At 35.2% G+C, this 13317-nt stretch overlaps 1 protein-coding gene across 1 annotated transcript in view; it reads right to left on the bottom strand.

Moving 5' to 3' along the window:
- The window catches only part of DPY19L3 (dpy-19 like C-mannosyltransferase 3), a 32514-nt gene that overhangs the window by 2251 nt on the left and 16946 nt on the right, over positions 1–13317 (bottom strand). The window contains exons 12-15 of the mRNA XM_010171022.1: positions 12644–12766; positions 12177–12288; positions 11556–11612; positions 6215–6297 (exon numbers count right to left, since the gene is read on the bottom strand). Coding sequence (XP_010169324.1) covers positions 6215–6297; positions 11556–11612; positions 12177–12288; positions 12644–12766 — 375 coding nt within the window. The remainder of the gene's footprint in view (positions 1–6214; positions 6298–11555; positions 11613–12176; positions 12289–12643; positions 12767–13317) is intronic.

Here is a 13317-nt window from a genome sequence, read left to right on the forward strand (position 1 = left end):
TCTTTTAATATTTCAATAAACTTATTGTGACTTAGATTTGTGTCTGACATATAAGGTATTCTATATAAAATGGATTATTTAATTTGAATGCTAAAACTCCTTGTTACTGTCCTGGCATTCACTGTTCACTTGGAATGAAAACTTTGTTATATGAGATGTTAATCCTCCTATTTTGACAACTGTGGGAGAGAAATTATGAAAAAGCCACCCCAGTTGCAAAATCAGGGCTGGAGGGGATGGAGAAGATGCCAGATAGAAATGCTGTCAATTATTGGTGCTGTGATCTCATCTGGAATTCACAGCTAACATATAGAATTGTTATCTAAAGAACAGTCTTGGTATCTCATGATTGTTGAAATACCCATAATGCAAAAATTATTTTTTGCTCACCTTCCTTCCAACAAGTTTATAATCTAAAATATAGGCAAAGACACAACAGAAGGGTAAAAAAAGTGAGGTGATAAAGCAAAAATGCCAGGCAACAGAAACTACTATAATTAGGCTAATTAAAATGGTCACAGGATGCTTAAGTGTTTTCTAGCACTTAGTAGGCATATAACTGTGAAAAGTTCTATGAAGACTAAAACAAGAGAAAGAAGCATACCTTAAATCAAGTAAAACAAAATTAGAAAGGAATCTGAATAGTTGCCTAACATCCACATACATGCACATATGGCACCTATAGTAGTCAAATAACTGTGACACTTTGGGGTGCACTTTAGGGAGCCTTTTGAAACTTCAACTATTAATTCAGTCGTCTTTAAGCTCCATGATCGGCTTAAAAATATTAAGAGAAAAATATTAAATTTTACTATCGCCTTTGAAGAGATTATGCTTAGCAAATGCATTAATGACTACAAACTCATCCTAAAAATTCTTGCACTGGTACATTAATCCCATCTGGGGAAGGAAAGAGACAGTATTTTTAGTAGGCCAGTTTAACTTTACTGATAGACCAGTTTTTCGGCTGTTTATAAAACCAGTTTCATTTTGAAGTCTGAAAATATTTAATCTATTTTAAAATTTTTTTTTTACTTAAAATATTCAAAGCCACAAGTGTCATGAAGTAAATGTTTCACTAAGAGAAATGAATTCATCTTAGAATTTAATATTATGCAAATGTAATAGCCCTGACAGGCTGTCAGCTAGGACTCATCCCTGAATCTGCAGGAAAGCACAGTTCTTTAGATGAAGGCAAAAAGGACATGGACAAAATTCACAGAAGGACTTGGAAGAGCTTAGATACCTAAATGAAAATTATGTTCTCAAAGCACCTTCAACATGTCCCTGTGTTTATGCCTGGGCCTGGAAACTTCTAGTGTGAAAAGTCTGTTTCTTGTGTTTGTTCAGGATCAGTTCAAATTTTCTAATGCTCTGCAGTAATTATCTCCTGACTTGGCCTTCTCAAGGCAATCCTGCACCTCGAATTGCTAAAGAGCCCAATATAATGCAAACTTGCAGAATCAAACTTTCTTAAAAAAAAATCACACAGCAAGTACCAAAGGCAAAACTACAACAAACCACCACCAACAAAGCATTCCCAAGAAAGAGCCTGCAGCCCCCTTTCTTACAAAAGAAAGCAAGAGGAAATGGTGCCAGGGCCCTTTTCCCATAACTTGCTGTAAAAAAGCTTGTCAAAAATAAAGAAGATGCAGGGTTCAATTCCTCCCCTTTCTAGAACATTCACTCTTGCCCAGAAGGGGTAAAAAGCAGCTGAGTGCATTCCTTATTTATCAGGTATTAAGAGTTTTGCCAGCACTTTCTCTACTTCCTATACCTTAAAAGCAATCCAGTGACCCTTGCTTGCTTCTGAAAAAACTGGCTTATGGGCCTTGGTCCTGGATGGAGATCAAAATCAGGTGTTCTAGGTGAAGGCAGATGTTTCCCTGAGATTCAAGTTTGAAGTCCTAGAAAATTAGGTGTTTTAAGACACATCACTGTCCCTGTTTTACTGGGGCCAGCTGGGACGGTTCCCAGACCAACATGTGCTACTGCCAGAGCTACTGGAGGCGCTCTTTTCCCATGATTTACTGGCAATGCCAAGAACACAAGCCTGGCACTGGATTTCACTGCTGGGGACAGACACTTGGAAGAAGGGAGGTGACGCTGAGCTTCATGCAATGTCTGCCCTCATTAACTACATCTTAAAGAACTTCTGGTGGTGGCCGTTACTGAGCATTTCTCTTCTGGAACAGCCACTAGAGGGGGACAGGACAATTAACCACTATTTTTCAGGTACAGGATGATTTCTGCATTTCATGCAAGTGTCTTTCTCTAATACTCCTACCCGAGTCAGACACTAACTGCTGTGGTCTGTAGCCAAGGCAGCTAATGTGCTTCCAACCACTGAATGACACTTCTCTATTATAGAAAAACGAAGCAATTTTTACAAATGTCTGAACAAATGATGTATAAAATGAAAGGATAATTTGTTTTTATAGCTCTCTGCCAAGCTCCATACCACACTGCCCAACCTGCAAACAATTTATTCTGTAGGAAATGTCACTAAATAATGACAAGGACTTGCAGGTCAAACTGATTTACATTATATAATTTAAATGTCATTCCAAGCAGACCTGATGGCATTTTGAACAAATAATCTCATTTATTTTTGAAGCTCTAAGCTTTCAACAAGTTAATTACAGCTGAACTAATGGGTAAAACTAAGCACTATAATACATCATACAAAGCTTTTCTTTGCCTATACTTAAGAATTTAGAGAATTATATAAATACTAAAGAATAATTAAAATTAAGAGTTTTACAGGAACTACTTGCACAGACTCTAAAAGTGGTAGTAATTATTTCTCTTAAGCTGCTAAAGAATTATTGTGAGTTGGTTTTAAGGAAGCCCTACAGAAATGGGCAGTGTTGCAATTATAGACTACACATCATTAGAAATAAAATGGCTATTTCTATTAAAAGTCTTCCGAGTTGAACTCTAGTTGGCTTTCAAAGCCATAAAATCTGACAAATCTCGGATTATTCTTTCACTAGTGTCTGGGTGTGATACGAATCTACAGAGCAAAGAGGTTTGGGAAAAGGAGATTCTGAAAAGGGGTTCTCAAATACGCCATCCTAGATTTTTTTTTTCCTTTAAAAGAAAGTCTTTTTATTTGCAGAGTGCTATATTAAAATATTACAGGTTTAACTGCAAATGATAGGCAGTAAAGCATATTCAGTCAAACTGTCATGGTTCTTTTTTTTCCCTCTGGTTTGGAAAGACTGAAAATTGCAAAAATGGAGAACAGCCACAAAGAAAGAGCAACAAGATGCATTTTTGTTAGTCCCAGCCTCAATTTTATGCATGCATATTTTGTTCACATAAAGGAGTGCACCTACACAGTTGGCATAAACCTAGTTCTCAGGCACTATCAAGTTCATGCCTGAATTTTACTGAAAATCAGTCAATGACAAAGGATAAGCCCAGGAATTTAAGAACAATAATAAGAAAAAGTGTAATATTGCCTTTAAAGTCTGGAATATGTGTTGATTTCAGTGTGATTTACACTTGAAAATCAGGCATGTAAGTAAGAATGAAGAGTTAAAATTTATAGCTGGCTTTAAATTAAAATATAGCCATTAATATAAATTACTAAATGAAAGAACCACCATTGAAACATGGGTATTCCATTTTTGTAACCTTAGGAGCTTTTGGAAATTTGTGGGGTTTCCACTAATATAAAAATTTGCCTGCATGTCCCCCACACCTGATTCAGCTGACACAACTACGCTCTGCCAAATCTCAGTCTCAGTTAACTTTTCCACTGTTTTGGCTGTTGTCTGAGATTTCTGATAAGTTTTTCTATGATTTTTGGTAACTGTTTATTAAATATTCCACAATTCTAGATAGGTTTCCCCTTTAAAGGCAGAAGACATTGCTTCTTAAACACTTACCAGAAGTAAACAGAGTAGGGAAGTTCACGCTATTGATTTGCTCATTCTACTGATATTCTTCCCCATCTCACAAATGAGCATGTTGTTCCTGTTGTCTTAGGGAGAAAGACCAAAACTAAGAATTTTAATATACCTCCCATCTGGGAACACAGCTGTGAACTATCCCTGGGTCATTGGCAGGACCTTCTTGACTTTTTTTTTTTTAACAACAACAAAAAAAAAAAGCTAAGAAAATGAGGTGGTGGGTAGGAAAAAGCAAGAGACTGGGATATGAAAGATCATTATGTAAAAAAATTGCACTCTGCAATAGATGCAGTCCAATACTATGCAGTAACTTTAGTGTAAAGATACAAACCAGTAGATCTTCCTTAAAATGCTATGGTGATTTTAATAAGGGGAAGAGTAAAGAGTACATCCGCAGACACTTCACAGTGGACAGACTAATAGTAGTTGGCTATTATTCAGATTAAATTCATATTAACTTGTCCAAATATACAGACTTAGGCAGATAGAAGGGTTTTCTTGTTGGGGAAAGACTGCAAGACAGATGAGTTATTCCTAATTCACTGCTATACATGACAAATTAGAGCTTCTCATACTGAGTGTTAATAATAAATGATTAGTTCCTGACATCAGCCTTGACACATCATTAACTACAGCAGAACTATCAAGTGTTAGTATAGTAAAATATTTTTCTTACACATCAAAACTTAAGAAAATCCATCCCACTTTGAGAAACTTACCATAAATTTTGTTGACTTGTATTTAAAGCATAGATAATTAACTCTTCTTTACAGGAATAATATTTATAAACACAATAAACTCTAAGTAGAAAATTTCCCTCTGTAATTGTCTGTCATGACTTAAAATGAAAAGAGGACAAGCACCAGTTTAGCATTCTCAGCACTAAGAACATATGAAAAATTATTCTCATCGGATCCAGTCAAATCCAGTTCATGGCTGGGAATAACTCCACATGCATATTTTATGTATAAATCTATATATAACTCTATATATTGTACACAGGAGACCTGAACTATCGGACATTTACCATCTTTTAATAAAACAGCAGTGCTAAATGGAACTGGTTGGCAAACATCAGTCACAAAAACATGTCACTGTGGCTGCAGAGATTTTAAATGATGGAAAAAAACATGGCCTGCTTTCAAAATAAGTCAGTGAAGGCTTGTAATAGATTTTACTTCTAAATTACTCCTTCTAGTTTATGGATTAAAGAAATGCAACATTATGGAGTGTAAATATGTTTCTATGTGTAGAAGAGGCTGGGGGACTGGTTTCACTGATGTTCATTGCATATGAAAACACAGTACAGGGCTCCAAGGAACCACTTCAAATAGTTCAATGTTAAATGTAGTAAATTCAGATATACTTTCAGAATGTTTTCCTCCTGAACATGAAACTGATTTTTTTCCTTTTTAAAATCTTTGCCAGAGTTCCAAATAAATACAAGTCCCAGGAATATCTCTGTTCAGAACTTAATCTGAAAGTCTTTAGTGGTTACTGTATGTTAATAGAGAACATATCCCTTAAATTCACAGTTCTCCAGAGAACATCCTACCTGGCCCTTTTCTCAAGATCTTCTACATGCAGTATTCCAAACTGTTTCCACCTAAAAAACACCTCCTATGCTCTGTGAGAAAGCAGAAGTGATGAGGTGGGGTTGGAATGATTAACTCATACTCCTGAAAGAGACTTTACACCTATGCTTAGCCATGGCAAGTTCAATTACAAATATTTTGTTTACAGTTTAGAACACATGTTGGGATTAATTCTAGTAAGTATAAACAATTCAGATTATCTTAAAATTCAATAAACTGACTGTAGAGTACAGATTTTCCAGCCTACAACTGTACATCCAAGCGTTTTAAAATCATAAAGTTGAAAAGAGAAGGACATCAGGTTGGGGGGGAAATAAAGATAATTATTTCACTGCAAAGGTCTATTAATGTAAAGAGGTAGCTATGATATGATGGAAGAAGCTTGATTTCTCCAGATTTACCTCTCCTGGTTAGGAAAATTATGTGTACTTATGGGAGCAAATGGAGTCAACTGGTTCCCTGACTCGCATGCAATACAGCAGCATGACACTGAACCAGAGCAGTCTGGAGGACCGTGCATAGAGCTGCTCTCCATAGCTGTTAATATGCTGACCTCCTGACAGCCCATTCATCCTTAACTATATCCAGGGGTCATCAGAGTTCACTGATGAGCTGTGACAAATAAGGAGAACACTATAACTAAGAACATTAGATCTACACAAATAGCATTTAACTTAAATAGAGAAAAAATCCTCTTACTTAATCCAGTTCATCAGCTCCACAGTGTCTGGGTCATAGAATTCTCTCAGCTCTGACAGTTCGTCCATTATCCCTGGCCAGAACTATAATGAAAACAAAATAAAACAAACTGAAGGTAGAAGAAACAAAACAAGTTCTGGATGTTGAAACATATTATTTACTCTTAGCTGGTAACTGATCTTGTCCAGCTCATGGATAAGTTGTAAGACATAAGCGTATCTACCCTTCTTATGAAGGACAGGTGGCTGTCACTGCAATGTGAAACACAGTTTCAGAGTTTGAGATCTGCAGCTCCTGTCAGATGAAGAGGAGGAACAGAACTACCCGTTGTGGTGAGCCTGAGAAAAACAGCTTTTCTCAGATGCACATCTTGCTTGAGATTTCCAGAACTCAGTTAGTTAAGATCAGTTTGTATCTTAAAATCAATGGGAAACTAAAAAGTTGCCACCAAGTATGACTTGTGCCTTGTATCTACTCTACAAGCAAACCATTTAAGTTCCCTGGGCTATAAGATGAATGTTAATGTTTTAAGTTATTTCTTGACAGAACAAGCTTAAAGAAAAGGAACAAGATAAAGAGGAATCATGTAACAGTTCAATGAGCTGCAGCCAAGCCATTAAATAATGCCTATGATTACAGGAGAAGGAAAGGCCCCCAGAATTAACATTAAGTTTGGAAAGGCAACTTACAACTAAATAAAAAAAAAAGGTAGGAAATCTGTATCAGAAGTTAAAATCATTAGGTGTGCTCTGGATGCCATTAATGGTATTTCAGAAGTTTGAATTCAAAGAGAACTACTGAAGGAAAAAAAAAGTGTGACTGAGTGGCAACATCAAATAGACTATGGGGGGGAAACATTTCAAAATTTACTGAAGACAAAGAAAACACAAATCAAATCTGGAGGAGATAAATAAGGATTGAAATTGATTCTAAAAAGCTTAACCCTCCCCTACAAAAAAAAAAGAAGCTATCAGAACAGAGATTTATTTAAGGGTTTCTTGTTGTTTAAGCTGGTGAATATTCAAGGACAAAAGGAAGCAATTGAGAGATAATGACATTGCTAATGACTAACTGATTGTTTTGCATCAGTCTTTACTACAGAGGATGTTATGGTGAAACCTGTTCCAAACCTGCTTTCTTTAGATAATAAGGATTGCTGGCTTGCAAAGTGAAATGTCACAGGAAAAAGTGTAAGAAAACCCACCTGATAATCTAAAAAGCCATAAATAATACAATTTAGATAATATTCATCCAAGAGTTCAGAAGGAATTTGAATGTGATGCTGCTGTGCTACTTACCAAAAATGTGCATTCTTTCACTAAAACTGTAATTATGCAGCAGGACCAGGGAGCAGGAGATATAACTGGGCAAATTAAGATATTTATTAGTTTAACTGTTTACTTGATGTATTTGTTAAAGTAATACTGGCTGGTAGATTGAGAAACATCTAAAAGATAAGATATGGCAGTATCACAACCTTACAGTTTTGGGAGGTACTATTATAATAGACAAATTCTGCTCTTCAGAAGATCTCTCAAGACATTAGTAAATAAATTAAGCAGATGTGAAATGAGACTGATGAGTCTCATGACGAATCAAAATTTCCTCTCTTATTACTAAGGTACCCTGGACAGCTAAAAATTTTGAGAGCTTGGAGTCCTTCAGGGTAGAGACAGAAGGAAATGGGCTCTACTGTGCTTCTAGATCATGATGTAAATCTGCCCTGCAATCTGTTGAGAATCTAATAACACTGCTATCTACTGAATGCTGGGACTATTATGTGGCATTGACCAATCTATGTATGTTTTTCAATGTCACACTATTGAAACTTTTCAGTGAGTACAAGCAGTTTTCACTGGAGAAAAATTTTGGTAGTGGGGCTTGCTATTACTGAATTTAAAAAGAGAATTCTGAGGTAGCAAAATTTTCAGGTAACGCTACATTTAATTAGTCAAGCCAAGAGAAAACTGAGGAGCTTCATGAGTTCCAAATACAACAGAATAACAATGAAAAACTAAATAAAAAGTAAAGCATACAAAAATATGAACCAATAATACTGATATAACAACTCTGTCTTGTAATCAAGTATATGGCAGATTGAGAAAATGTGTACTGTGACACCAGGAATGGATAAAAAGAATAGATGGAGTACACCAGGGATGTAACAAACCCGTCAGAATAACGAGTGGTATGTAAAAGAGGTTCTGAACTTGTAACATGCTCTTCTCTGGGGTCAAAGGCTTCAAGAAAAGAAGCCCTGTTGTCAAGTGGCTCAAATTAGCAACACAGACATTTCTTTCTGGACTGAAAAAATCTTAAGGACTTGTAATTTCCAAAAGGTTTAAAACCCACTTGCATAGGAAAAAGTAACATAACATGTTATTACTGACTCAATCAAAACCAGAAAGAAAGTTGAAAAAAACAGAAAGGTGGCATAGTCTAAACTGATAACATGGAATATTTCTCCTGAGGTATGTAATTACTCATTGAAAAATATCACTAAGACCTAGAATCTACAAAAATAAAATAATAAACTCTGAACTAGATGATGTGACTAAAGAAAGAAATTGAATTATTAGGAGATTTAGCTTCTAAAATTGTTGTTTGTTCCACCACCCTAGCTCCTTGGTAGATAGAAGACAATTTTTAACTTTCAGGAGTAAAATTAAATCTTCTGTGAGTGAAAACATTATCCCAGCTCTCTACATTGTAGAAAGATTTCAGCTTTCTCTTTCACATTTGTTATCCCTCTGGCTCATGATCATGGATTTCATCCAGTATAACAATTCTTAAGTTTCTTATTGAATGTCTGGGTATTCAGTGTATTTTGATTTGTTAATAGTTACTATCCCCAAATATATATATTGAGGATATACACTTGACAATTTTTAACTCAATGGCTGTGATAAGAACTCGGAGGGTTTTTTTAAAGCTTGCAGCTCTTCCCCACAAACAACCTATCTTTTTCATTCTAGCTAGAAAGTCCAGAGTTAGACAATTGTGCTAGCCACAAACTTGGAGGTGCTGAACAGTCCACTGATGATTATGGAAGTTCAGTACTTCTCAAATACAAGGACACTTATTTGGAATTCAAAAAGTATAAGTATTAATTCTTTGGCCTCTGAGTGTAAGTGAAAAGCAAGTACTACTACATTATTTATAGTTACTGTTGGACTAAGAATTAAGAATCTCCTTAGAGAAACAGGATTAGATACTACAAATAGAAATAAAAATGGCATTTTCTTTTGACATTTCTTCTACAGACTGTCAAGCTTACAAACTTTAGGTTTAAAGGATAAATACATACAGTACATACAGGGAGGTCTTCAGTATTGCTGAAGACTGCTCAGGTCATTGATATATGTTACACTATGTTCTACAATAAATGTATACATTTGGAGCAAAAGGACTTGGCTGTGATAAAGATAAAAATGCAGTTTGAGAAATTATATGAATGGACAGTTTACTAGCAAAGAAAAATCAAAATTATTTGGCAAAACTAGGAACTATAGACTTGCTGAAGCTCAGGAGCTAACTTTAATTATCAACAATTTGTTTAGGAGTGACTGACATACAAACACAAATTGATGAATGTTATTCTGTTGAGAAATTAAATTCAATGCACGTAGATACAGTTGAAATCTACCTATAAAGAGTAAGAAGTGAAACATAAACAATATTTAGTACTGCATTATATACATGTTGTGTTGTCTGCAGCATAGCTAGAGTATGCATGGAAATACTTGAGCCCTTTCACTTTATCTAAAATATGTTTGCACTATACTAATGAAGAAAACTTGTAGTAGAAATATAGATGTCTTACAGATCTCAAAACCTACAGTACCTGAAACCTGAAAGAACAGTTAGCACTGTAGCTGCATCTCTATCTATCTCACAAGTTCTTGTTCAAGTGATGTATTTGGGATTGTAGTAACCACATGCCTCAAAAGAGGCTTTCATTAGCTTATGCAGGATTAGGTTAATAATCCCATGAAACTCCTATTTTGAGGTATGGCACTAAAGAATAGTTCTTCTGACAAATGCAACCCTAGTGGGTAATGAAATACAAAATTGCCCTACTACTAGTTCAAGAAAACTAGTCATGATGACCAGTTAACTTTGTGGTGAATATGCAAGCTGCTCATGCAATCTGAGCAGTCACAGTGCACGAACAGATCAATCCTTATCTAGAAAGGAGAAAGATAAGCAAGTTTATTATCAAAACCTACTTACACTGTGGTTTGTTTCTAAAGGTTTTAGAGAGAGAATATATAAAAACGTTCTTACAGAAGCAATGGATGCTTTCTGGATCTGTCTCTAAGAATTTTTATTCTGACCCTCGACAAAGAATCTGGTGACACGTTTTATCTGTCTATCAGGTAGGCTTCCTTTCTGAAGGTTCACTAACTCTTTCAGCTTTGCAGAAAAGACAGATATCCACTCCTCTGGTAACTGAACTGCAAGAACTGACATAAGACAAAAAAATACTGAGAGGTGATGTGTTTCTTTATTCCCATTGAGTATTTTTAATGTCAATAAAAATTATTTCCTATATTTAGAAGAAAAACAAAACCGATGATTTTCCATCAGACTGATCACAACTGATCTAAAGCCCATGAAAATTCAGTGACTTCTGTTGACTTCAGAGAATTGAATCTGAGAGGATTTAGGAACTTCACATCTGCTCATGAAGAATGGGAGGAAAATTATTCCTAGTTGACCTGTCACATTAGACTATTAGAACATCATGCTTGTAACATCACATATGTCAAAAGAAATTGCATTATTTCTATAATTTTCAGACATGGTGAAAATTGTAAATTATAATAATTAGGTAAATTATCCCTAATCAGCATATCAATGTCAGGAAAAAGTCCTAAAGTCCTCTTGCAGAACAGTAAGAAAATTTAAGTGGAAGACATCAGTGTAACTTTACTAAACAAACTGTTACAGTCTTTTCTGACTTTTCATTTCGCTTTTTCAAAGGGGGGAAGAGACTTCCAGAGTGAACTCGTATTAGCAATTTGCTTTACTGTTATGTTTTACTACTGCCTTTTTAACTTCAATAATGAAATTCACTTTCAGTTTCTCTGAATATTCTCATCTCATACTAGGTATTGCAGAAATAACTTCATCAAAGTAGCATCTGAGTTTTCTGTCTTTGTAAATAGAGATTAAAAGAATGGTGTGCCCATTAAATTAATGTTCTAAATCTCACTGCTATGACAGACTAATAATCATGTCCATGTTATTATCTTACATATGGTTTATATATTTAAACATCTGACCATAATACCATGCAACTAAAAAATGCCAAGACATTGAGAAAAAAATTTCTTACCTTATATGAAATGTATAGTAATGTAATTATTGGTATAGAATACTTAATCACATGCACCTAAGAAAAATTAAAAAAAAAAAATTGGTTATTCTGATGATACATTTCTTTGGATAGACTTAATTTTTAGTGTATTGATATCTGACAAATTTATCACGTGATGGAATTTACAGACTTTGACTTTTAAGACCATATTCTGATTTTGTTTTCAAGTAAAACTCTATTACAGACCCATCACAAATGATAGATTAAAATATATAGATATAAATCCATCTTCTACAATGTGGAAAACACTGTAACATTCAGTATAATGGCTGTAAAGGTCATCTTAGATGGATGATGATTTCTTAATATGGTGACTAAGATTTTTCAGTAAAACTGTGGATATTTTTCACAGCCACATCTATATTGCCATCTAGTGTATTCAAATGGAATTGTTTAATATGTAAACCACTGGAAAATACATTTTATTTACTAAATTTATATAAATGCACTTCAGAGACATCCAGTTTAAGAGGACTACAAACAATATTCATCTCAGATGTCTTAAAATTCTGAGTCTTGATTTGGCTTAGATATGGAGCAAACCCAAATTTAATGAAATGCTGTAAGTATAGTGCTAACCCTCCGTGATGTGTAGAGATGAATACACCTCAGGGTAATTTTCCATATTTCCGTGCTGCACAGGCCAAAAGATGCAAATACACACATGTGGGATGTCCAGAGGTACTTCATTCTGGAAGAACACAGACAAGTTTATGCTGATCACATGGAGCTCTGCTAAGCCTTGTTGATGAGAGCAGTTAGGTTAGAGAAATTCTGAGCAGTTGCCTCGGATTTTCAGGACTCTGAACTGAGTAAAAGATCTACTTTGCACTTTGCTATGTTCTTGAGAACATCTCTGCTCCCAAACCTCCACATATTCTTTTTGGCAGAATTTTGGGAAATGCCTCAGTTTAGAAGCAGAAACACACCAGGGAGAGAAGGAAGGTTCATGATCCTACCAGTCTGTTGTCAGCATATTTTACACTCTTATAAAAATAGTCTCAGTCATTTTAAAAAAGCCTTTAGTAGAATTTTAAAAAATATACCTCATTGTGCTTAATGCCAGACATCCAAAAAGAACTGTGTGAATTAAGTTGTAAGCAGCATCAGGCTTCAGTGTTATTGTGCATTCTTCCATTTTTTCCATTAACTGGACTTGATTTGAACCACTAATTAAACAGAAGACATTAAAAGTGTTATATTTAAGTTCTGTAACATGTTTCATATAGTTGTCTGTATTTTAAAAATCATTTAATAGCTCTTCTGATGCTTAAGAGCAATACTACTGCTGTCAGTCCACAATCTCCTATTGTATCTGTGATATAATTAAGCCTGATGGCACCAACTTGATGCAGCATCAAGTATTTGTTTTCATGTCCAGTTTTCTGGAAATGCAATGAGTTTAAATGAGCTGGTTTAGAATGAGACAAAATTGTTTACAGAAATATATGCTTGGTTTATTGCTTGAAGCAGCTACTCCCACAGGGTTCACAGGGCTTTTGATGAGAGTGAAGAACTTAACTGTGTTTTGGGGGGTTGTGCTGGTATATCTGGATGCTACTAAAGCCATAGACTGGAAGTAAATTTACAGAAAAGAAATGCTGAAAGGACTGGTTATTGCCTGATGTGGCTAGTCTTGTGAATGTATGTGGAGGGCTGATGAAAAAAGAGAAGCTGCTTCAATGTGTGGGTTTTTTCCCTGTTTTTTCAGGTGGGGGAT

Source organism: Antrostomus carolinensis, unplaced genomic scaffold (genome assembly GCF_000700745.2).
Source record: "Antrostomus carolinensis isolate BGI_N321 unplaced genomic scaffold, ASM70074v2 scaffold45486, whole genome shotgun sequence".
Classification (NCBI taxonomy): Eukaryota; Metazoa; Chordata; class Aves; order Caprimulgiformes; family Caprimulgidae; genus Antrostomus; species Antrostomus carolinensis.